At 41.7% G+C, this 27222-nt stretch overlaps 1 protein-coding gene across 1 annotated transcript in view; it reads left to right on the top strand.

The window, feature by feature from the left end:
• SPAG1 (sperm associated antigen 1) overlaps positions 1-27222 on the top strand; it is a 66813-nt gene that overhangs the window by 34394 nt on the left and 5197 nt on the right. The window contains exons 12-15 of the mRNA XM_034763379.1: positions 388-487; positions 3930-4082; positions 12594-12769; positions 23955-24096. Coding sequence (XP_034619270.1) covers positions 388-487; positions 3930-4082; positions 12594-12769; positions 23955-24096 — 571 coding nt within the window. The remainder of the gene's footprint in view (positions 1-387; positions 488-3929; positions 4083-12593; positions 12770-23954; positions 24097-27222) is intronic.

The following is a 27222-nucleotide window of genomic DNA, read 5'->3' on the forward strand; positions in this document are numbered from 1 at the left end:
AGAGTAGAATCGCTATTATTGTTAAAAGAACCACAGTTTAACCATCATAGCCTATCCACAGATTTCTGACAGAAATTGACAGGCTGTAAATTCCTCTGTGATAAATAATAGTCAATTTACAAAATGAGTCACAAAAGGTACAATAGAGTGAAATGAATAGAAAGATTGATAATTCTTAGTGACAGCGATGTTTGCATATGTTTACGTATTAGAATAATTATATGTATTGTAGGTGACATACTGAATAAACAAAAGCTCCTTGAAGCTTTGCATCATCAGCAAACTGCAGCAGTGCAGTGTAACTCAGAATATACTATAGTCTTTTTTTAATTCTAATTCAATGATATTTAAATAATGAACTTTCATTGTACTTGCATATAATTTTAGGAGTACAAAGTCGAGATGATCTAAGTATCTTGTATTCAAATAGAGCAGCATGTTACCTTAAAGAAGGCAACTGCAGTGACTGCATTCAAGATTGTAACAGGTAAAACAGCACTCTTTCTTGTAGGGAAACAACATTCCTATTGATGATTAAACATTTTAATCAGTTTCTCATTATTAAAATACTATTTTAACTGAGTCATTCTAAGGAAGGGCTAGTTCCTTGTCATATTGACAGGAATCTTTATCTGTTAAAATATGTTATGAATCACTCACTACTAGGGGAGAGGTAATTTTAAGAATATTGTATAAGTTGATGTGTAAAGACAATTAAATCTTCCCAAATGTACATAGAAATGCATTGAAGGCTTAAATGAACAAAATGTTAACGTTAAATGAAAACAGGCTCTTTACTGAACAGTTTGTGAATGCTCCATAGTTATTTATACGTAGTCTCTTTTCACCCTAGGACTGATAACCTTGTTTGAAACCATTTTTAAGCATGTTTACAGTAGAAATTGTTTTGCATGTACACTCAACATATTCACAATCTGAGTTACAATTGTGTTCAAAAACTGAGCTAGAATTCTGCTGTCTACTTATGGTGCATTGTTGTACGGCACCATTGGCTGAAGGTCAGGTACCCTCAATCTCCCCCTTCAAAAAAACCACATTTAAGTATTACTGTTTTTCCTAAAATTTCTGTTGAATTTCATAAGCAGTGATTAATGAGTGTAAGGCTTTAGGGGTTAAACAGGATACCATGCGATCAGAGCTCTCATCAGCCAAACAAATTTCCTCTTTTGTAATGCAAGGCTGTAACTTTCTGGCGTGCAATCCAGACCCGTGGAGAGTGTGGAGTTGCCTTGCCAGGCAAGCTCCAGGATCCAAAGCATTGGACCAGGGCTGCCCAATATGTAGACATGAGTGCATGCTTGTTGCTGACAGTGGGTGTCCCAGGCAGAGAGTCATAGTAACAAGGTATTGTGAGGCACGGGGTTACAGGATAAGAGGTGACAGAACTCTTCACTGGTCTGGATTGCACCCCAGAATGTGATACATACACAACTAGAGTATAAAAATATTAATAACTGGATATAATATAGATTTAGCTTTTAATTTTTATTAATTAAGCTGCTAACATATTGAATATAGTCTACCATCTGCTTTAGGAGTTTTCTTAGAATGAGCAGTTTTTTTCATATACTTTCTAATACTCTGCATAATTTAAACTTTGTTGTAATTAATGAAGATATAAGATAGTTGAAAAAAACAGATGTTTACTGACCAAATAAAGTTACAAAATTATAGCAATAAATTGCTTGTTCTGGTTCTTTGAATATAACTCTGCCGTTGAAAACAATACTGTGAACCTGTGTTTTTGTATTCTCTCTAAATGGAAACCTGTATCATCATCAGTCATCGGTATAATATTAATTTATGGTACTACCCATAATATGCTATACTCTTTCTATATAGACAGAGAGGTATGGTTCCTGCCACAATGAGCAGAGACAACAAATAGAAATTAGGAAGAACAGGAAATAGAAACAATATTAAAAAAAATATGTCAACTGGATTTGCTGTAGGCAGCACAACAGAAATGGATAAAGTTTAATAATGATTTATGATTGACTCCAGCAATGGCATAGAGCTTGTATTCTTGATGTAAAAAAAAAAAAAAAAAATCTTTTACACATTTGTCTTCTAATATGTGTTTCTTGAGAGGCTTCCAGAAATCCTCTTAGCTCCTCTTCCCCATAAGGGCCCTGATTTGGAGTAATTTACCCTTTGTCTGTGGAAGACAGGATGTAGCTCCCTTATACGAGCTTCCACTTCCTCATATTACTGCTATGGCATAACCTGTCACCTGATTAACATTACCCTCCAGCTATACCCTGGAAATGCATGCTGGCTAGCTTCACCTAGAATCATAGAATCATAGAATATCAGAGTTGGAAGGGACCTCAAGAGGTCATCTAGTCCAACCCCCTGCTCAAAGCAGGACCAATTCCCAGCTAAATCATCCCAGCCAGGGCTTTGTCAAGCCGGGCCTTAAAAACCTCCAAGGAAGGAGACTCCACCACCTCCCTAGGTAACGCATTCCAGTGTTTCACCACCCTCCTAGTGAAATAGTTTTTCCTGATATCCAACCTGGACCTCCCCCACTGCAACTTGAGACCATTGCTCCTTGTTCTGTCATCTGTCACCACTGAGAACAGCCGAGCTCCATCCTCTTTGGAACCCCCCTTCAGGTAGTTGAAGGCTGCTATCAAATCCCCCCTCATTCTTCTCTTCTGGAGACTAAACAATCCCAGTTCCCTCAGCCTCTCCTCATAAGTCATGTGCTCCAGTCCCCTAATCATTTTTGTTGCCCTCTGCTGGACTCTTTCCAATTTTTCCACATCCTTCTTGTAGTGTGGGGCTCAAAACTGGACACAGTATTCCAGATGAGGCCTCACCAATGTCGAATAAAGGGGAACGATCACCTCCCAGATGCTGATAGTTCCCAAGAAATGCACCCCTTCCATCTGACTTTGTATCTACCCTTTAGATTGCACCAAATTTCTAGGGGTTATGAACCTGAAAATTAGTTAGTGTTCTCAAGGTTAAAAGAAAGTTAAGAGCAGTAGTTGAGCCTTAGTAGCACTATGGAGTGATGCATAATTGCTATTCTAAACAGTACTTAGCAGTAGAAGAGATCTTGGAAGCTTTTAAACATAACTGTCTTCATTATTTAGATATATACAGGAGTACATATCCTAACAGCTAGCTGCCTAGAATCCTCTAAATCGCAATACTCCTATTGTTCCATTACTAAAAGACACTTTTTAAATAATAATGCTTTTGTGGGCATTTTGTGCTTTTGTGAGCCCATCATGTCACTGGAGCAGTCCATGTAGTTTAGAAGTAGTACTCGTTGTGCTGCACTAGAGACTGAGCTTGCTGCCTGACCACATCAGCAGTTATCTGGGAGACATCCTGCCAAAACAGTCAGTTTTTTCCTTGTATGCCAACCTCAGTTGCTCACAGCCAACAGGCAGTTGTGTACTGCTTGTATTATTGCTAAATATTTTCTTCATGTTTTACAACTACGGAGGAACTGAAAGCTATTAGAGGAACAAGCAGACAGAACGAGCATATGTTTGAGATCCACACAGATCTAGGCACCACTTAAACAGAATAATCATCCCATTAAGATTAAGCAGAATAACCTCACTAAGATTCTATTAAGTCTGGTGGGCCTTAATTGTGTTCACTGTGGAGGAAGTAGGTTACCAGACTGAGTTAACAAATTTAAGTTGAATACATTGTAATAAAATATGCTAGCATGTACATGGCTGCAATCCCATTTCGGGTTTTTTTAGTTGCTAATAAACCACTCCAGATCTGCTTTCCTATTTTGTCAACATTACCCCAAAATGAAATAATGGACATACTGTGTATAGTTCTTTATATCAGTGGATAGCTTCATTAGGTTTATGTGACAATTCTGTTTTCAGCTCTGCACTGCTTGTAATCTTTTTTTCTTTTGTATTCTCAAGAGCTCTGGAACTTCATCCATTTTCCCTTAAACCTCTTCTGCGACGGGCAATGGCATACGAGTCCATGGAGCGATATCGGCAGGCGTATGTTGATTATAAAATGGTTCTACAGATAGACAGTGGGATCCAGGCAGCAAATGACAGTGTTAATAGGTAACATCAATTTGTGACTTTTGTGTTCTTATAAGATGCTGAATGGAAAAATAGGATTTTATATTTTATTTTGTTTTCCTTTATCTACTCCCTCTCCTCTATGTGCCTCAGAGTTAGAAGTATATACAGAAACACCAGTTGTTTGTTGTTAATTATGTTCACAGTAACATCATTTCCCATTGGTTGTATTCACTCTACAATTAAACCATGAATGTAAACTTGAAGGGTAGACTTTTCTTTTGCTTTCAGCACTTGTGAATGTACCATCTTTTTTCTTCTACTGTTCTGTCATTTGTCCATTACCCACGCTGTAGTGTTCCTCCTCTCTTGTACTGTGCTTTCCCCATTTCTTTTTAATTCCTTCTGTGTTCTGGTCAGTGAAAGGACAGCAGCAAAATGAAACTTGTAGGACTCCTGATCCCTGAAATGCCAGGCTAATGTTTGACATCTAGCCTGCACAGAGATCAACCATTAAGTTTCACTGTGCTACCACTTGTCAACAGTAGCTTATTAGTGGCTTGTGCCACTTCCCTGAGACTATATTAAAAATTTGATCTTAATCCATGTCAGCAAAATTTCATGTTTTGTTGTTTTGTTCTGGATATTTTACCCTTTTCTATGTGATTTAAATTTTATAACCTGAGGCAGAAATCTCCTGCAAGTTCTGCATGGCAGATATCAACTCCCAATATTCTCCTCTCTCTACTCTGGTGACCTCAATGAGAGATGCATGTATATGCGGAGAGCAAAATGTTAAAGCTGAGATCTTCCCTGTGGCTCTATGAGAATTTTGCCCTTAATACTTGGGTCTACAAAACTTTATTCTTGTATTAGATGACAAAATGCTATCTTGGCTGGAGTAGAACAATAATTTCACATAATATTCTTGACAGAAAGGTGTCTAAGCTAGTGGTCTGCCAAACTCTTTCGTTTCAGTGTCTGCATTGGTCATCCATTTAACACTGAAGCATACAAGAGAGAAAGAATCTCAATCTCTTGCCATACAACTTAAGTGCCCCTTACATTCAAGACCAAATTCATAAATACTAAAATGTGTAGCATGTTCTACATGTAGCTGTCAGCAGTAAAAGCGAGATGGAACTCTGGGGAGCTGTATTTGTGTTTGGGTAACAATATTTTTCCAGAGTATAAGATTTGTATTTCATACACCTCATGAGTGTAGCATCGCTTTTGAAAAAAAAATAGTTATTGATATTCGAATACTGGACAGATTAAATATGGGAGTTACTGAGAGTATATACTTGGAACCTCAGTGATTTTTAGTCTTTTTTTTTTTTTTAAACTACAACTATGTTTAAAGGGCTTTACTTTTTTGTGTGGGGCTTCAGTTTGCTCCCCTTCTTAACTTTTGTGTTTGTTACCAGGTGAGATAACACTAGTGATAGTCACTGTCTACACAGTGTATAATCTAAGAAATATAATTTTTCTAACCTTTTTAATAGTTTCAAACCCCCATCATTCTTGCTGCCAACTGCAGATCATTAATTTCTGTAATTATATTTATAACAACTGTATAGAATTGTGCTTGATACTTCAAACATTGTCATACTTACATTTCTTTTAACTTATAGTAAGTAATTCTATGAATCACAAAACTGTATTTGCTTTTTTCTACTTTAAATATTGTGTATGAGAACAGAGAAGCCAGTATGCATTGAGCAATAGCCCACATATATTCAACCTTCAACGTTAGAACCTGTTTTATAAAGGAAGGACGGAGCATTGAGGTTATTTCCTATTCTTCTTGAAAAGTGAACGGTAACTTTGTTTAACTTCTACCTGTAGGTGTACGTACACCAGAAGGGATCTTAGGTTAACATTTTCTGTAAAGGATGTTATCTTTAGCTGCAGAGTAAACTTGCTAGTACATCAGTGTCTGCATCTGGTACTAGATGAGTTCCCGGTGTGGTGAAATTACGGATGTCAAACAATTGGTGTGCATGGTTTTACCTCCTGTATCACTATCTTTTATTTATAAACAGGCACTTTAGAAATTTCCCCTGATTGACATTCTTGTAACTTACTTAGGGTTTAAGCTTCCTATTTTTTCTTCCTTAACATTTTTCCTTTTTTTCCTTTCTAGGCCTTCCTTATGCTTTTAGCTTCACTACTCATTACTCTTTCCTCCCTGGCATCCCATCATCTTATTTCAGCTGCTTCTTCCTTCTCCTCCTTTGCTGGTAATTCATTTTTGGCTTTCAGATTTTGTTTTTAGAGTATAGCCCTCTTGCGTAAGTTTAAATACAATTTATTTATTTTAAAATTTTTATCATTTCTAAATTCAATTTAAATAGCTGATCAAATAAAGAAAATACTTAGTTTCAGTGAAAAAGAGAAACAATTTTAAAAGAAACAGTTTAAGAAATGAATTTCAAAGGAAAAAAGATGGCATTTCTACCTTTCCTGTTCCTTTTTGATGTAAAGGGGTAACCTCAAAAATGTAATTTAAAAATATTTTTCTACATGTCTTTTATATTAGGAATATCAGGTCCTGGCTTCCTGTTTCTATTGGAAAACTTTTTAAGATCCTCAGAAGGATCTGATTGGTGATATCACCGGAAGCTGAGTAATCTGCTGATCTTTCACCCCTAGGTGAAGGGGAATCTTATTCAGGCTATCTTCTAAGGCTGGCCTAAATAACCAGGTCCTGCAAAAATCTTACAAGCAAAAATGGAGCTCAGGTCCTGAGGTTCCTATTATTAGTCATGTAAAAGACAAGCAGAATTGTTAAAATAAAACTTTGAGATTGTCTGTATACATCATAAAGAAAGCATTGAAGAGTGTGAGCAATTTATTTATTTTTGCTTTGCAGTTCCACCATTAATAAGAGAGTTTGTCATGTTGGCTAGAATATGTTGAATGACTTTTTTTGTGGTGTCCTGATATGTTATCCTGCAAGAGTGGTAGCAAGCACTCTTATTTGAGGGACCTTAATTATGGAAACTGTTCCCTGCAATGGTGTTCCAGAACCTAGGTTTGGCAAGCTTCAGTGAGGCTTTTAATCAGTGGCATTTTACTACTGAGTGCATACCATCAGGTTTCCGTGGCTAGTTTTTTTTTTTTTTTTTTAATTTTCTGTTGGATTGACTGATATTTCTACTGTTCCTTTTTAATTATTGTGAGACATCTATAGGCCATGGCAATGGGGACTGTGTGTATGCACTTCCATTCACTAAATGGACTTCTCGTTCTAACTGACTCTAATTCCAATGTTTCCTGTAATACCAGTTATTAAAAGCTGCAGAGTTCTTCTAGTGAAATTTATTACAAACTTTTGTATGAAAAGTATACTGTATAAACATGGCCCTATCAAAGTCATGGTTCATTTTCATAAATTTCACAGTCAATGCATTTTAAAAATCTTGAATTTCAGAGTTTCAGATATTTAAATTTTAAATTTCACAGGGTTGTAACAAAGCATGAATATGTATTTTAAAAACGGCAAAATATAAACATGTAAAGCCTTTAAGTAAGTGTTTCCCAAACTGGGGGTCCTGACACAAAAGAGGGTCGGAAGGCTATTGCGGGGCAACGCGGCATTGCCACCCTTACTTTTGTGCTGCCTTCAGAGCTGGGTGGCTGGAGAGCGTCTTCATCTGGCCGGACACCCAGCTCTGAAGGCAGCTCTGCCGCCAGCACAGAGGTAAGGGTGGCATGGTATGGTATTGCCATTCTTACTTCTGCCCTGCTGCTGGGTGGCCAGCTCTGAAGGCAGCGCAAAAGTAGGGGTGGCTATACTGCAATCCCCCACATTAGTCTTGCCAACCCCGTTTTCAGTCAGGATCCCCAGTTTGAGAAACACTGCTTATAGCATAGTGTAAAAGTACACAAAAGACCAGATTTTATACATAGTCCATGTCACATTTTTCATGGACATGAATTTGGTAAAGCCCTATGTATAAAATAGATCTTTGTGATAAATACCAGTAAACCCCAACATTGCAACATGACTGTCTGAATGTTCTCTTGTAAAACACCATTTTTGGTGCAAGACAGTCGCTAGCATAGTTGAGTGACTGGATGGGGTGCAGGTTACAAGGAGCCACCTCCCTAGCCCATGCATCCTGTATAAGCACCAGGGACAAATACAGTCTTGCTCCCTTTGAGCCTGATTCAGTGTCCACTGAAGTCAGCAGGAGTCTTTTCATTGACTTCAATGGGCATAGGAGTAGGCCCTCTGTGCTGATTGCGGGCACACATAGCCGCAAATGGAGAAAGGCTGAGCAGGGAGAAAGCAGGGTCCTGGTTTGGTGTGGAGTTACTCTGCTTTTTACTCAGAACAATATCTAAATACTGTGATCTGCCTTCTGCGTATTTCACTCTAAAATAAGCCATGTTAACCAAAGCAAAGGTCAGGGCTGTTCAAATTGCATAGTACCCCTAATTTTATATGAGCTACTTCATTCAAGTTGGAGTGAGAGAATATTTTGCTTAGATTAAAATAAAATTATAGCTCAATGATCCAACACCACCATGTACCCTTACATATCCCTTATTGAAAGGCACTTATTGTTAGTTTAGAGAAAAACACTTTTTTGTTCTTTAGTTTGAAAAGAAATTAAGCAGTTAGGTGATGTGGAATTACTGAATGCTCCCTGTATTTTGTTTATGATGCAAATGTTTGTTTTAAATATTAAAATTTGAAAAAAATTGCATAAATCACCATAGCAAATACATGTAGTACATAAAACAGTACCTCACACAAATCAATGTATCAGCATCCATTTCAGTCTGTATTATTCTGTAAAATAGTACAACAATTCTTGTGTAATCTGCATTACACAAAATATATTACAACCTCTTATAGGAAACAAGGTGGATGAGGCAATATCTTTTACTGGACCAACTTCTGTTGGTAGGAAAGGCACACTTTTAAGCTGGGTCTGGGAAATATAGTCAGAGTGTCCCAGCTAAATACAAGGTGTAATAGCTTGTTTAAGATAAGTAGTTAACACCTGTTTCAAGGGACCATTCAAGGTGAAGTGGCCTGTTAACACCTCTCCAGTCTTTTGGGAAACTGGGAGTGGTTTAGTGGGTTACAGATTGGATTTATGGCTTATTACAACAATGTCTCTATTCACTGGCCAGTATGAATGAGCTTGCATATACATACCAGATGTGTTCATCATAAGATCCTTTAATGCTCTCTCAGGTGTGGCTGAGGTTTGTTTAAATAAGGTACATTTCACACACAGTGCCACATAGTGGCTGAACAGTATAATACAGAAGAGCGTTCTGTTACATTTCCCCTTTTAAGTTCTACATTTCTACCATATACAATATTTACACTATCAGGCTATTTTTGAAGTTCAATATGTATCAGTCTGTTGCATGTCTCTCAGTCATACTGGTTTTTAATTACATGACCCAAACATCTAAGAACTTGGTCATCTGGCTGTCCATTAGTTGCAATGACTGGCTCTGGTTGATTTGGGATCCTTGAGTCGTCGTCATCTTTTTCTGTTCTCTATTCTCTTCATGGGCCACCTTGAAGAAGAATTTCTGGACAGATGCACCATGCAACCAATGATATATCTGAGATACATGATGATTGTCATCTTCTGGACAGATGATCTAGACTCCCTCATAGATGTCCACCACAACTTCAACCACTCCCACCCATCGATTATACTTTTTCTAAAATACTCCCACATTAGCATCAAATTCCTGGACACCATGATGACCTTCAGCAGTGGAACCCTACAGACAACTATATAGAAGAAACCCACGGATGGCTACACCTACCTTCACAGATCCAGTAAATACCCCAAACACACCAAGCAATCTTATCTACAGCCAGGCACTCAGATACTGCAGAATATGCTCCGAGGAAAGTCCAGGATACAAACATCAATGCACTTAAAACTGCCTTCACCAAACGAAGTAGATCGCATCATGGAATGGGTCCCCAAATACTGGAGAGAACCTGCTTCAATATAGAAATAAAACCCCCTCCAACCACACACCCCTAGTTGTCACTTATTACCCCACAGTGATGATACACCATACGGATTCCAAACAGTTATACCCCATACTTGATGGGGTCCACATCCTAAAAGAAATCTTTCCTGAACTCCTTCTGGCCTTCAAATAACCCCTCCAAACTCTCCAAGCTCAGCATCAGGAGCAAGCTCCCCACAGATCAGGAAACACCAACTCAACCCTACCAGAACAACAGATGTAAAACCTGTAGACATATCTCCACTGCTACAATGACCAGCATCTCCCACAAAACACCTTTCAAGATCCATGAGTCCTTCCCCATCTATCACAACATGTGACATACCTCATCCAGTTCACTGAATGCCCCAGTAACCACTATGGGGGTGAAACAAGACTGTCACTATGCACTCAAATGAACTCACACAGAAAAATGATAAAAGACAAGAACATCATATCAACTGTGGGTGAACACTTTTCACAAAGCAATCGCTCTATTGCTGACCTCTCAGGCCTTACCCTCAAAGGAAACCTGCACAACACTTTCCAAAGATGAGCCTGGGAGCAGAAATTCATAACTTTTGCTAGACACTAAAACTCATGGACTGAGTAAAGTCACTGGATTTATGGCTTATTACAATAATCTATAACCCACTAAAGCCCCCAGCTTCCCTCCTACCCCATGACTGGAGAGGTGTTAATGAGTCAGTTCACCTTGAATGGTCCCTTGAAATATATGTTAACTATTGATGTAAACAGTGTGTTCCACCTTGTATTTAGCTGTGACACTGAGTACATTTCTCAGATCTAAAGAAGAGCTCTGTGGAATCTCAAAAGCTTGTCTCTCTCACCAAGAGAAGATAGTCCAATAAAAGATATTGACTCATTCACCTTGTTTCTCTGATATCCTGGGACCAACACAGGTACAACAGCACTGCATACAGCCTCTTAGAGTCTTTTTGTAGACCTTTGAGGGTCTTGTGTCAGTGAGGAGACTGGGATTGGGCCCTAACTGTTCATCTTCTGTAGTTATACTATAATATTAAAAAGCCTTTCAGTTTATAAATACTGTACTGTAAACGTTTAAAGACTAAAATCAAGGGCGGGAAATGTGAATCTGGATTACTTTCTTCCATTCCAACCTCATTTTTAATGTTGCATCCAACATTGTTAAATCCTTTTCAGATGTATATCAATTGTTTCTTTTAATGAAAAAGGATTTTTCATATTTAATATATTAATATATTTTTGCATCAGTGGTGGGAGTGATACACCTGCACATTGCAAGATTATGAAATAAAATTTGAATGTAGCATAATTTACTGGACAGTGCAGAATTTTCCTTCAAGAATTGGTTCCTAGGCTCTTCCTGATCTTTTTTCTCAATGTAGAAAATTTTCTAATCAGTTTTCATTAATATTTAATATTTTCTTTTTAAAAGATACTATAAAATGTACAGCAGTGTTGTCAAGCTTTTTATAGGTTAGTTTTCTTTATTTAGGTCTTAATCTAGAACCCATTGTGGTCAATCCAGTGACTCCCATTGACTTTAATGGGGTTTATTTTGGGCCTTCTATGGTTTTGGAATAATCTAGTTGCCTACAATTTGTGAGTAGTGAAAGTACACTTTCATAAGAAAAGGATCAAGTTGAGACAATTTTAAATGTATTTTCTGTACATTTTTAAATGGGGATAATGAATTCATGCTTAGAGACTTACAGCGCAAGAAGTTCTTAAAATACAACTTAATAAATACTTTGAGTTGCAGTAGTGTTGCAGAAAGTAGTTGTATGTATTTAATGTATCAACAGCTGTAAAAAGTACATTTGTGTCTGAAACTAGTGTATATAATATTGTCACAAGCAATACCTTTAACTTCACATCTGAGATAAATTAGCAAAAAAAAAATTGTTTTGTTTTCTTTTCAGTTTTAGTTTATACATTAAGCAGGAATCAGGGCTCAATCCTGCAAGAGGCTGAGAACTCTCAATACCCACTTGCTGAGGCTCTGACCCAGCTAAACACTTAATCACATGCTTAAATGCTTTACTGACCAGGCCTAAGTGAGTTTCTCCTTTGCTGAAAAGACCTGTATAAATACCAACAAAGAGCATAAAAACTCTAAGGGGGAAAAAAAAACCTAAGGATCTTTTTTTAAAAATTCAGGACAATACTACTTAAACTGGGCACTATGGGCAAATCTACACTAGAAGCGCTACATTGGTGCAATTGCACCCCTGTAGTGCATCTGGCGAAGATGTTCTATGCCAACAGGAGAGAGCTCTCCCATCCGCATAATAAATCCACCGCCGCGAGAGGCATAGCACTGTCCACACCAGCACTTAGATCGGTGTAACTTACATCAATTGGGAGGTGGTTTATTCACATCCCTGACCGAAGAAAGTTATACCGAAGTACGTGGTAGTATAGACCTGGCCTATCAGAAGAATTTTATTAGAAGAACTGAAGGACAGTGATATTTTTAAAATTGACGTTAAGTTGTAAAAAGAAAAAAAACATGAAAAATCATGTGTATGTTTTGGTCTTCAGAATAACAAGAACTTTAATAGATCAAGATGGTCCAAGTTGGAGAGAGAAGCTACCACCAATTCCAGTTGTCCCCGTTTCTGCTCAATTACACAAATGGGATGGAGGAAGCCTTACTTCAGAGACTAAGCGAAAGAAGATTGCAGACCTCAATGGAGATAGACAATCAGAGATTAACAGTATGTATAGCATATGCAAATATGTAGAGGTAGAAAAATGGAAATATAGTTTAACAAAAGTTAAACATACCATTGCTTTTCAGAATATTATCTGAAGAAGCAATATACTTAAATAATATTAACAGCAAACTTTCTGAAAGGAAAACTTGGATAATGGTCGAGATTGGATTTAATATCCTGTATAGATCCATAATGTTATGCTTCTTTATCACCCCATGGATGAGTTTTCAATGTGCATTTCTTCGAATATATATATAATGTTGGTAAGAATATTGATCAGCAATATGTTGATACCGACTGGAACTGTCGAGTGGGTCTTTCCTATTTACTTAACCTTAATTACATCATTTATTTTGAAAGTAGAGTCATGCTCTACATCATGATAGAATGTTGCTGTGACTACTGCATAGCCTCTCTCCACCAATAATGTTACCTCTTAGCTCAAGGATGATTTAGTTGGGGTTGGCCCTGCTTTGAGCAGGGGGTTGGACTAGATGACCTCCTGAGGTCTCTTCCAACCCTAATCTTCTATGATTCTATGATAAGTATACAAAGTTGGTGAACCTGTAAGAATGGCAAATGTATGTTTTTAAAGCATGCTGTCTTTAGGGAACTCAGGGCTTGTCTGCACAGCCCCGTAGTTCAGACTACAGGGGTGTGAATTGTGGTGTGTGCCAAGTGATGCGCTGTGTGGATGCTGTAGGTGGAAACTAAAAGGTACCTAGTTCCTATTAGCACAGCCCTCTTCAAATGGGATAATGTTAATGTGAACTAGGTACTTTTCAGTTTGCACTAGCAACATCCACGCAGGACATTTATACAGTGCATTCTTCAGTTCACATCCCCCATAGTCTGAACTACATGGCCATGTAGACATAGTCTCAGTTACAGGAAATATTTTTTTCTCTCCTAATCTCTATGGCATTAGATGATCTAACCATAATTCATTACTGGAAAAAGGCATGTCCTCAATCAACCTCCATTCCTGAGGTACTAAAGAATTAATAATGTTACTGCTGTCTGAAAGATAATCTAAAGAATTACTCTTCACCTTTTGTATACCAACTGGGAAACAAACAAACACACCACACATTTATAGTTATAACAGATCTATGTACAAGATGAATTAACTGAGCAAAAAATAAATGAAGGGGTGGAGGCAGATATGTTGGTAATATTAGGTAAGATTGAAAATTGATATTAGTATTATTTGTTTGTTGAATACCAACAATGTGCATTAGAATTCTGCCTGAGAGAAGGAAACTTGACTCAAAGAATAAGACCAGGCAGTAGTAATTTACAGTAATTTGGATTTTATAGGGAAAGGGTAGTATTGCATACTCAACCACAGTATGACTACGGAAAATCGCTTTCCATGTAGGGGACTGTAGCAAAGCGAGACTCACCGGCACAGCGCCTCCTGCTGGTTATCCTGGGAATTAGCTCTCCAGTGTACAGAGCTCCTCCTTCTGTCCGGTGTTTCGCCTGCCTCAGGCCCCTGTGACCCTCCCAGACCCTGGTGTCCTTTACCTTGGGGTTCTGCCCCAGCAGTACCCCACCATGCTCTGGGTCTCCCCTCCCAGGGAAACCCCCAACCCTCTCACCCACCTTGCCTCAGTGGCTACTGCCAGTCACCATCTAGCCCCCGTTCACTGGGGCAGACTGCAGCCTGTCATGACCACTCATCATTGGCAAGGAGGTTGGACCAGCTATCTCTGCCTATCTCTGGGCTGCTGCCTCTGCAACCCCAGGACCTGTTTTGGCCCTTTAAGCAAGGCCCGCAGCCTGGAGATTTACCAGGCTGTAGCTCCCCAGCTCCTCCTGCCTTTCCCCAGCCCTGCTCCGTTCTCTGTAGCCTGAGCTCCCAGGCAGCCAGGTCCTTCTCCCTCTGAGGCTGGAAAGAGATTGACTCAGCTCCTGGCTCACAGCCCTTTTATAGGGCCAGCTGTGGCTGCCTTCCCAATCAGCCTACCCTATTGACTCCCCGGGGCAGCCCTTTCCCAGGGCCGTCTTAACCCCGTCAGGGCCGGATCGGGGTGACTGCCCCACTACACTCCCCCCCCAAATCCCACGCCTGGGAGCAGGGGGATCCTCAAGCCTGTGCGACCCGAAGATGTCCCGCCAGTCGCACTCACCGCTCCTCATTATCCTTCAGTTTTAGGGCCAGATCTTCTTTTTCCCAGTGGGCTTTTTGTAGCTCCGCCTCCACCATCCAGCGGCCTGCTCTGCAGCCTCCAGCAATGCACGCAGGCCAGAATACCCCGGGCCCTCTTCCTTCAGGGTCTGGGTTCCTACTGCAACCTGCTCCACAACAACCTGGGTCCCGGCTTCTTGCTGGGCCCACTCTATCCCAGTCTCTTTGTCCGCCATCCCCCGTGGGTGGCTCTCGGGCAGGTCTACTGCCTTCTCTGCAGCAGCTACCTGGCCAGTCCTTGACCCCTTTGGGTCCTCAGGCCCCTCCACCTGAGTTCGCCCTCTTCCAAGGGGGCAGTTCCTCTTTATGTGGCTCTGTTTGTGGCAGCCAAAGCAGGCTTTCTGCCCCTTTGCTGCCCTGGGCCCCAGCTTCTGCCATTGGTCTTTCTCTGGGACAGCCGTCCCTGGGCTGCCCTGGGTCAGACTCCTTGAGGCAGGGCACTCCCTCCAAAGATGCCCCCACCACCCACTGGCCCAACACCTTTGTCACCTCCTGACTTCCTTTACCAGGTGACCTCTTGTAGGGGCCTGTCAGTTCTCCCATTCTGGGTCAGGCTTCCTGCCCCCATCCCAGTAGGGACAATCCACCCTTACATGTCCACGCCACCCACAGGCGTAACAAGCCCCATGCTCTGCCCCGGGCCTCTTGGCCCCAGCACTGGGCTTTTCCCACCAGTCTCAGCGGTCTTTTTGGAACTCCCTCTGCAGGAGTTTCACCAGGGCCCGCTGCTCCTCTGCCAGCTGCCCTAGTTGTGCCTGCAAAGCCCACTGTACCTCCCACTGTATCTCCTGGTTTTCCCCGAGCTCTTGCACAAGTCTCTCAAGCCTCTCAGGCTGCCCCTTTCCTCAGAGGACCAGACCCTAGTTTAATACAAACAAGAGGAAGTACTTCTTCACACAACTCACTATTAGCCTGTGGAACTCATTGTCATGGGATGTTGTGATGGCCAAAAGTGTAACTGAGTTAAAAAAAGAAGTAGGTAAGTTCATGGAGGATACGTCCATCAGTGGCTATTACTCAAGATGGTCAGGGATGTAACCCCAGACTCGGGTGACCCTAAACCTCTGACTGCCAGAAGCAGAGATGAAAAGACAGGTGGATCTCCAAAATTGCCCTGCTCTGTACGCGCTGACTGCAGCTCTGGTACTGGCCACTTTTGGAGACAGGCTACTGGGTTAGATGGACTATTAGACTGACCCATTATGGCAGTTCTTATGTTCAGTTAGATACATTGCTTAATAAATGTTTAATTTTTTAGCCTCAAAAGGTGCTTTTGGTAAGTATTGATGGTATACCTTTTTGTAAACTCAGGAATGGAACATGCTGTTTGTTTTAATTCTAATTCAGTTTTAATTAAATTATACTTTAATTTAGTATAAACTTTTCTAGTTGTAAGAATTAAAATGTTGGCTATATAACCCTGTAATAACCTTCCCATGAGGAAGAGTTTGCAGGTAATCATGGAGAGAAGTAGTCAGATTTGTAGTGATAAGGTCCAGCCTGTTCTGAAAATTAATCAAATTAGTTATAATTGTCTAAATCAAAAGATAATGCAATTCGTGGTGGTCTGGTATAAGATTAAGTCAATTGAATCTATTGTATGGATTTGACCTTGTTTGCATTCTTCTTCAAGTGATTGCCGATGTCCATTCACTTCATGTGTGTGTGCGTCCAGTGGACAGTTGTCAGAGATTTTTCCCTTAGCAGTACCCATTGTGGTGGCACATGCGCCCTCTGCTGCCTCACACCACCACACAAAGGTACAAAGGGCAGATCCACCCCCAACCCCCCTTGTTCCGTTTTACTGGCTGTGGTGGTTAATTGCAATATCATATTCCAACATCTTTCCCTCATATTTGTATACAGTTGGTATTCGTTTTAGTGTTTGTTGGTTATAGAAATAGGTTTTCTTTTAAAATGTTTTTAAACACTTCAGTTCCCACTGCCAGGGCATACCTCGGTCACCAGCATCAAGCCCTGACATTCCTGAAAAAAACTGATGCCAGTGAGTGACCCACACTCCAGTTGCCTGAAGTGTCTCGAGGAGACTCACGTCAGGGATTGGTGTCAAATTTGCTGGGATTTTAATTCAAAAACCAAGAAAGACAGGGAGGTCAGGCTTAAGTTTCGTTTGATGGAGGCGGCCCTGCATCCACCTTTGGAGCCTTCCTGCTCGGAGTGGGTATGAGCACATCTGCATCCATCAGAAATGCTCCCCCAGTTTTGACTGAGCTTTGGGTCTGATTTCCGTCCCCATTACTGAGGAAGAGGCACCAGAAGACGCTGAGCCCTTGGATGCTATCTGGGAGATTGAGATACTGAGCACTGAATCCAGCATATGGACAAGGACAGCAGAGTTTGCTCGAGGCCAAAGCACCCTCCAAAGCAGTCTTTTGTCAACTCTGATGCCAGCACCAGTGCCGTTGAGACCAACCCTGAAGAGGCTGCATCTAATTCAACAGTACAGAAGACTGTCTTGGTACTGTGTACTCCGGAGGCTTATGTGGCAGCACAAGATCTGCTGAGTTTCTCTGTGCAGGCTTTGCTGGCAGTCCAAGAGTCTTCTCGCCCAGTACTGGCACCTGCGATACCTTTATTGTCGTCGTCCCAGCATATGATACCGTGAGTGCCTCCATTTCCCTGCATGCCTCTTCATGTGGTACCATCCAGAGGGAAGCCAGCCATTATCTCACGAGAACCGCCATCTCCAGGCTTCCCACATGGAACCTCAGCACTGATAGGAACAGCCCTTCCTTGGTTGGAGGAGGTGGCTTCATCTGTGGATTCTGAGGTTGGTTCCTATATGTCATACCTGCACCACAAACATCACTGTTCCCCTTCTACTGCCTATCATTGTTGGTATCCCTTGGAGGCTCTGTCTTGACCATCAAGCAGAGACCCATGCCTAGGCAGAGATTGGGCTCTGTGACCTTACCAATGGCCATTATGAATCCTGTGAGGGTTTCTCCCTGCCTCCATGTTGTCGCCACACCCTCCCTGCTCTGCTTCTTTGAGTAGGCACCAAGATTTACCACACCAGGTCCCATGGGAGACCATTCCTGATACCAGGCTTGGTACTGAGCGGGAGAAAATTGGTCTAGTGGATCTCCCTTTAGAGGAATTGGTAGAGGCTCCACCACAGTTGGTTTTGTCTTCTTCCTCTTCATGGCATGATGAGGCAGTGGTGTTGGAATGTGCCTCATTGTCCCCTGAGGATTATAGGGTTCATCAGGACCTGTTAACCGGGTGGCTTCCACTCTACATATCCAGCTGGGAGAGGTTGGAGAAAGGTTTGAGTGGCTGGTTGACATCTTAGCTTCTGTGGAACCATCTAGAGTGGCACTCCCAAATAATGAAACTATCTTGGAGCCCACTAACATGCTGTGGCAGACTCAAACTTTCCTTCCCTCCCTCCCTTCCCCCCCCCTCGGGAAAAAAGGGCTGAGTGTAGATATTATATCCCCTCACAGGGACATGAACATTTTTGCACCCACCCCCTTCCAGGGTTGTTGTTGAGCTCAGCTGCCAATGAGAGAGAATGCCAGGGTCAACAGGCATCAACCCCAAAAGGAAAGGATGCAAACCAGGTGGATCTCATTGAAGAAAACTTTGTTCAACAGCAGGTCTGCAGCCCAGGATTGGTAACTAGCAGTCTTTGCTGGGACACTGACACTGACATCTGGGACAATATATTAAAATTTAAAGTCAAATTGCCAGAGGATGTGAGGCAGGAATTTCTCACCATGGTGAATAAGGGTAAATTCGTGACCAGAATCTCCCTTCTGGTTGGTTTGGATGGTGCTGGCTCTGTGGTTAGAGCCATGGCATTGTCCATTATAATATATGCAGATGCCCATGAATCCAGTTATTGGATCTTCCTTAAGAGGTCTTCACAGATGATACAGGATCTGCCCTTTGAATTGTCATCGCTCTTCTCTAAACAGGCAAATGACAAACTGCATAGCCTAAAAGACTTCAGGGTGACAATCAATCTTTGGGCATTTATACACTTGCACTAAGGAGGAAGCTGTTTTGTCCTCAGTAGGTTCACTGTTATCCTTCTTTCACACCTCATCACAAAGACCTGGCCAGGAAAAAGGGCACATGTTATAGAAGACCGCTCTCTCCTTCTGCAATATATGCTTGTTCATCTAGACTACCTGGAAGTTCTAAGCAAATATTTTGATGCGTTTTGTCGAGGTCAGCCTACTAGTTTCTGGATTGCCAACCTCTCCTACTTCACGGTTTGCCATCTGGTTATCTCACTACCTTAAGTGCTTGCTGCAACATCACTACAGACCAGTCGGTCTTAGGCACAGTAGAATTCGGATACACTCTTCAGTTTCTTTCTATCCCTGCTTCCACCTTCCTTCCCCATCCCTTTTAAGAGACCACTCTCATGAGGAGAGAAGAAGCAACCTCTTCTCCAGTTGGGAGCCATAAAGACAATTCTTTAGTTATACAGAGCAAAGGGATTTTATTCCTCTGACCCATTATTTCTTGATCCTGAAAGGGAGGTCTCAGACCCATACTAGACTTATGACAGCTCAACAAACATCTGAAGAAAATAAAGTTTTGCATGGTTACACTGGCTTGCATTATCCCCATCCTGGAGACTAGTATGCTGTCCTTGAATTAAAAGATGCATATTTCTATGTGGCAGTGCATCAAAGCCACAGGAAATCCTCAGGTTTTTGGTAAATTGGTGCCACTGCCAGTTTACAGTACTGCTGTTTGGCCTGTCTGCAACTCCATGGGAGTTCACAAAGTGCATAGCAGTGGTGGTAGCATTCCTGAGGAAGTCAGAAGTTCACAGATTTCCCTACCTAGGCGACTAGTTGGTGACAGGCCAGTCCAAGGCATAGGTACTGTCTGGCGTGTCTGTCAACCACTCCAACTCCACTAGAGTTGCTCATCAACACAAGAAGTTAATCCTGTCACCTCTATAAATTCTTTCTTTTGTACGAGTGGTCTTGGACTCTGCCAAAGCCAAGGCCTTCCTTCCCCAGATAAGATTCCAGATGATGCTGACCATTGTGTTAGACCTGAAGGCCCATCCTACCATGACAGTACAGACTTGCCTCAGACTTCTGGGGCATAGAGATTCATGGATTTACAAAGTTTGGCTTGCCAGCATCTGTCTCCGGAAGCTGCAAGGGTGGCTGTTATCTGTATACTCTCTGATTCGTCATCCCCTAGACATGGTGGTTCAGGTGCCCATTCAAATCTTGGCCTCTCTATATTGGTGGACAGACGCTTCAAATGAGTGTGTGGGGTTCTGTTTGCTCCTTCTCAACCAGATTTGACCCTGGGGGCTCAGCTGTGGTTCCTGCAGACTCAAGATTTATGGTCTGCTCAGGATTTAACTGTACATATAAATGTCAGAGAATTGAGGTCTGTCCAGCTAGCTTGTGAAGCCTGCCTTCCCCATATCAAGGGAAGAAATCATACTCTCAGACAATACAGAAGCCATGTTCTATGTGAACAGGCTAGGAGGGGCCCATTTGACTCTGCTATGCCAGGAGGCAATGTGGCTGTGGGATTCTTGTATTTCCAACTCACTCCATCTCAAGGCCTCTCACCTTCTGGGTGTTCAAAACAATCTTGCAGGCTGATTAACCAGATCTTTCACCAGTAACCACAAATGGTGTCTCTGCACAGACAAGGCCAGATTCATTTTCAAATTGGGGGAGACTCCCCATACAGACCTGTTCACAACAACAGTCAACAGAAAGTTTCATCACTTTTGCCCTTGAGCAGGTCACAGTCTAAGGTCTCAGATGGATGCTTCCCTGTTGCCCTGGACAGACAAGCTCCTTCACTCCTTTCCTCCGGTTCCAATTCTGTCTAGAGTGTTGATGAAAATCAAGCAGGACCGCGCTTGAGTCATACTCCTAGTTCCAGTGTGGCCTTGGCAACATTGCTTTTCCACTTTACTGACCATGTCTCCCAGAGCTCCATTGCCACTACCACTGGATACCGACTCGAACTCTCAGGATCCTGGTTGCCCCCTCCACCTGACTGCCTGGATGCTCTGAGCTAACTCCTAAGGAGGAGGTTTGTTCAAAGGTGGTTCAGGATATACTTTTAAAAAGTAGAAAGCCTTCTACTGGGTTTACTTACCTGGAAAAGTGGAAAAGATTCTCCATTTGGTCATACCAGAAAGGCATTTCCCTGGTCCGGACTCCAATCCGTCATGTGCTGGACTGTTTTTGTTATATCTGTAACAACATGGTCTTGCCATTAGTTCCATCAAGGTCCACCTAGCAGCTATCTTGGCTTTCCACCCGCCAGTTGATAATCACTCATTTTTCTCCAGTCCTATGACAGAAAAAAATTAAAAATTCTGTGTACAATATTTTAAAATTCTGCAAATTTCATTTGTCAAAATAACACTATATAATCATGCCAGTTTCAATTATTTGGGTAATTTATTTCAAAATACCTGTCAGCAGCTGTGTGTGTAACAATACAGACAACAAAAAAATTCCCCCAGGAGTAGAGAATTAAAGAAACCCCTATGACACCACAGTTCCTGTTTGTTCTTCCCATCTCCCCCTCAGAGCCCAGCTGGGGGGCCAGACACCTGGACTCCCTCCCCCAAGAGCCCAGTAACAGGGCCCCCTGGCCCAGACACTCTCACCCCTCTCTCCCCCATAGCCCAGGGATCCAGAGTGAGAAATAGCCTGATGCTGGGTCCCGGGCTTGTATGGAGTTTCCTGCACATGCCTCCTTCTTTAAGGGTGTGTGGGGAACTGCAGCTGCCAGGAACCCTCCAGCTCCTCCTCCCCCTCCCCCGGCAGTGTCTGTTTGCAAGCTGGGGAGCTGGACTCTGCTGGGTCCAGTGGCCCCTAGTGGTGGCCCACAGCTCTGCATTGCCAGTTCTGCAGGGAAAAAGGAATTTCTTCGTAGAACATTAATTCTGCGCAAATTCTGCATTGCACAGTGGCACAGATTTCACCCAGGAGTAATATCTGCAAAGGGGCTGGTTGGTCATCAGCGCATGCCTTTGCTTCACATTATGTCATCTCTTAGCAATCAAGAGATGATGCCAGATTTGGATGTGTAGTCCTCCAATCATTATTCGGGGAGACTCCAATCCCCCAGCTTCAGATCAAACTACTTGAAAGTCACCTGAAGTTGAAAGGATATGTGCAATCACTTGAAGAGGAAAAATGATTACTAGCTTGTTGTTAGCAATAACTGTTTTTCTTCGAGATGTGTTGCATATATCCATTCCACAACCTACCTTCCTTCCGCTCTCTATTGGAGTCTTTTGGTAAAAAACAACGCAGGGAAGTTGGGGGCAACTCTGCCCCTTTTTTTTTGGTATGGTGATGTGAGGCAGGTGAGGGTGCTTGTGCCGCCCCAAAGAGTACCGCTGAGGGAAAAATCTCGGACAACTGTGCACTGGGTGGGCACGCACCTGAAGTGGAATGGACATGGGCAATGCATCTTGAAGAACAACAGTTATAGAACAGGTTCGTAACATACATACATTTATTTGTTTACTGACTTACTTACTTACTTACAAAGGGATTAAATTAAGTCTGTGTAATCACTTCCCCTGGTGAAGGGTAACCGAGAAGGTGATAGTCTTCTCTTAGGATATGTCTATACAGCAAAAACTGCATGGGCAAATCTGTCTGAGGTTACACACACACTAGCTGGCTCAAGTAGGCTAATCCCTGAACGCAGGGGTACTGGACACTACTTCTTTCAGATATAAAATCTATGGTCACCTGGCACTCTTAGCAACAGTTGGAGGAATTAGTCCTGGTGTCCTGGCCACATTCTGACTCAGGCTATTTACATGCTGCCTGTCTAATTCCCCTCTGATTTCAACTGGGTAAGCTCTTCTTTATTTTCCCCTAAGTGCATTATTGTGTAGTGTTTCTAGTGCAGAATGGCTGCCATGTTTTACCCCTAGACCTTATTCAGTTTCATTATTGGCTAAAATGATCCTGTGTATACAGTCTGTTAAGCATGTGGGTCTCTTTATACTGAATCTAAGAAATTATAGATATTTAAGCCTAGCAGGATTTTTAATAGCAGTAAATTTAGATTTTCATTGTTGCACACTAAGGGCTATGATGTTATTGTTAATTATTATTTGTGGGGACTGGTGCCCCACTGCGTTGTGCATTTTACAAGCACATTGTAAGAAAGAGGTCTTGCCCAGAAAATTTGCAGTCTGATTCAGGACAAGATGCAACAAGAGGATGAGACAGAAAGGAGGAAATGTGGGAGGGAGGACAAGTGTAACCACGGTGGATTGATTAAAATTAAAGTCATTTAAATCATTGATTTTAATCATGATTTAAATCAATTTTAATTGTGTTTTGCATTTGTACTTTATAGTTATTTTCCTAAAGGAAAGTTGATTCTCTTTGGTTGGTAAACGTTAAAACGTGTTGATTTGCAACTAAATATAGCCTTTATGCTAAATTTGGTGCTTCTTTTTGCTAACTAGGGAGATATACTACATCTATATACACTTATTTAAGACATGTAGTTTAATTTACATTTATTCAGATTCTTAATTTTTGGATTTTTTATTATGTTAAGAAACACATCATTCAACATTTTCTATTTACTATATGATTAATTTTTTACTTGTGATTACTACTGCTGTGAAAAGCTGGTTTAGCACTTCAATAAACTCAGGTTCCAGGTGCTGAGCCAGTGACTTTCACAAGTTTAGTGGTTTGACTTTCTTTAAAACTTGGCACTTTGGCTCTGCCCTCTCTCCCAATGTATAGCAGCACATTTGGAGAGCATACACTGTGCCAAATTTATACATGGTACAATTTGTTTCATCATTGGAGCAGTGGGGAGATGAGGAGAGAGATTGTGACTCAAGGAATCAAAATCGTGACCCTCAAGCTACTCCTGGGGCAGTGTATTGTTGCTTAATCTGGGTGGATTATTAATCTACCCTTAATGAATTGATGGTTTTTTAAATAACATTTTAGTTCTTTTGTTACCAAGGTGAAAAAACTGAAGAGAATTTCAGGACCCTTAAGAATGAAGGAAATGAATTTGTAAAGAAGGGTAAATATAAAGAAGCTCTAATGAAATACAACGAGTGCATGAAATTAAATTCCAAGGAATGTGCTATCTATACTAACAGGTAAAGAGCTGAAATCTCTGCCGCACTTTGTAATATACTAAATAAGAATATATGATGATGATTTTCTTTTGTGCCTGCAGATATTAATTTTGTGCCAGCTGAGTCACCTTTTTATATAAACAGAGAATTCGATTTTTCCCATGATTGAGTTGTGGTTCAAATAACTATTGTTTTTATTTTAAACCTTATCTATCCTTCTTCAAGTGGTTCTGCATATTCCCACGCCTGGGTACTGCGCTGTCTTGTGGTAGAACTTTCTTCTAGCAGTGTCAGCTACAGCACTCTCAGTTCTCCAGCTGGTTTTTGAATGTTATAATTCTTGATGTCTGATTTGTGTCCATTTATTCTTTTGCGTAGAGACTGTCCGGTTTGGCCAATGTCAAATCAGACACAAATCAGACGTCAAGAATTACAACATTCAAAAACCAGTCGGAGAACACTTCAACCTCCCTGCACACTCAATTACAGACCTAAAAGTCGCAATTCTCCAACAAAAAAACTTCAAAAATAGACTCCAACGAGAAACTGCAGAACTGGAATTAATTTGCAAATTGGACACCATTAAATTAGGCTTGAATAAAGACTGTGAGTGGATGGGTCATTACACAAAGTAAAAACTATTTCCCCATGCTAATTTTTCCCCTACTGTTACTCACATCTTCTTGTCAACTATTTGAAATGGGCCATCCTGATTATCACTACAAAAGTTTTTTTCTCCTGCTGATAATAGCCCACTTTAATTGATTAGTCTCGTTAGAGTTGGTATGACAACACCCATTTTTTCATGTTCTCTGTGTGTATATATATCTTCCTACTGTATTTTCCACTGCATGCATCCGATGAAGTGGGTTGTAGCCCACGAAAGCTTATGCCCAAATAAATTCGTTAGTCTCTAGGTGCCACAAGTACTCCTCGTTCCTTTTGCTCATACAGACTAACCCGGCTACTTCTCTGAAACCTGAGATTCAAGAGGTACACTTCTTGCCTAACTGTCTTCCTGGCATGTGATGAGAGGAGTGGAGTCTCAAGTGCCTAAGAAGAGGACATTCACCTTCTGGATGTTTGATTTCTCAGACTTTCACTCCCAGAGCTTGCAAGCTTTGCAGTTCTTCCGTCTCAAGATAACTCTCCTGGCTAGACCCTTTGAATCCAGTCAGTCCTCAGATCTTGGGTCTAAGAGGCCAGTCTTAGCTCCTGGGCTTCCAGTGGTTCTCAGCGACTGAACGGTTCCAACAGGCTGCAACCCCAGTCAGGGCCAGATCATGTTCCTTCAGCTCCCCCAATCAAGCCCCCAAAGCTATGCATTTCCAAATTGAGAGCCATGCGGTCAGATCTAAATAACCCTGTTCTGGAAGAGAAGTTGAGAGACAGTTTTGCCACCTTCACTAGTGCCAACCCTCATGCTTGCAGATACTGACCCTGGCTGAACTTCTGAGGCTGCAGGACCAGCGTCAGTTCCAACTTCCACTTCCAGATCCAGGAAGATGGAATGAATTGGTGACAGAATTGGGGCCAACAGCTCCTTCAGTTCCATCTGTCCTGGCACTGAAGAAAAAGCAGCATAGGGACATAACTGTCTGGTAGCAATGCCAGTTCCCGTGCCTCAGAACTTTTGGATCTGTCAGATTCTGACAAGACCTCTACAGTTACGAAGCAAAGACCCATTCCATCCCCAGCTTCAATAGCAAGGGAGATGGATTTGTGTATAATGTTGGATCTGATGTTGTCCACTTCTTCGGATACATTGTTGGCCCTAAGTCAGTTGCAGCTACATCCTTGGTCCCAGGGAGCTCTTTCACCTTGGCAGCCCAAGTTCACCTTCTAGCTGTGGCATATTCATTGGTTCCAAATATGAAATATAAGGTTTCTAAAAGGAGGCATGTTTTCCCGGTTCCAAGATCATAGTCCTCGTCTCCTGTTAGGAAGAATTGGTCAGAAGGTGCCTCTGGTTCTTCCCTGGAACACCTTATGCTTCTTCCTCCTATGGCCCTACAGGATCCCCACAAAGAGATAGATCTTCATATTTCCCTGTGGAGCCGCTGTTATCCCTGTTGCATTCTACCTCTGATCTAGACCTGGATCTTTACCAAGAGGAAATTAGAGGAAGAATGCAGACACCTGTGGCTCAATTTGTATCACCCTCTGATCTGCAACCCCAAAACCAGTTGCAGGGGAGATTGGCAGTCCTGGGGGCCACTTCAGGAATTTTTCAGTTACCCTCCACATGGAGGAGAGGAAATGTTTCTTCTGAAAAGGATATGGCAGTCCTGAGATCCTCGGATCTGGCTCCTCCGGATCTGTCAACATTACAGATGGTTGTGCCAGAAATGCTTTCTGAGGAGGTAGCTTTCCCTGTGAGCAGGAGCATTTGGAAATGGAGATATCCCATCTCCTAGAACTGGAAGGGACCTTGAAAGGTCATCAAGTCCAGCCCCCTGCCTTCACTAACAGGACCAAGTACTGATTTTGCCCCAGATCCCTAAGTGGTCCCCTCAAGGATTGAACTCACAACCCTGGGTTTAGTAGGCCAATGCGCAAACCACTGAGCTATCCCTCCCCCCTTATAATTATATTAGGACGGTGGATTATGTTTATCCAGATGAACATGTTGGAGTGGCTACTTGCCTTCTGAGGATGCTGTACAGTTCCACAATTTGGTGGATCGTGTAGTGTCCTTTTAAAATCTTCCTGCAGTGCCTGTGGAAGAGACTTTTCACCCAGTGTTTGATATGCTTGGTGCCACTTTGAAGAGTAGGATATCCCTACCTATTTTGGATGGTTAGAAACAGCAATGTAGCAGCATTAATTTTTAAAGAATTGCTTAAACCTGTTGTAATCCCATCAACTCTCACAAATTAAGGAGGATTTGACTGGGTCAGTACTTGGATGTGAGACCTCTAAGTAATACCTAGCTGAAAAGTGCTGCCAAAAGTAGTGGTAGTGATTTACTAAGTGGCACTCTTTTTTCCTTAGCCACTATTGAACTAATACCCCATTACAGTATTCGGGTGTATTATGCTGACATAGACCTTGATACTGCAAACATTTACCCATGTATTTAATTTAACTGTGAAAGTCTCATTGAGTTTTGTCTGAGAAAAGATTGCAGAAATTGGCCATGTGGAA

Source organism: Trachemys scripta, chromosome 2, assembly GCF_013100865.1.
Source record: "Trachemys scripta elegans isolate TJP31775 chromosome 2, CAS_Tse_1.0, whole genome shotgun sequence".
Taxonomy (NCBI): domain Eukaryota; kingdom Metazoa; phylum Chordata; order Testudines; family Emydidae; genus Trachemys; species Trachemys scripta.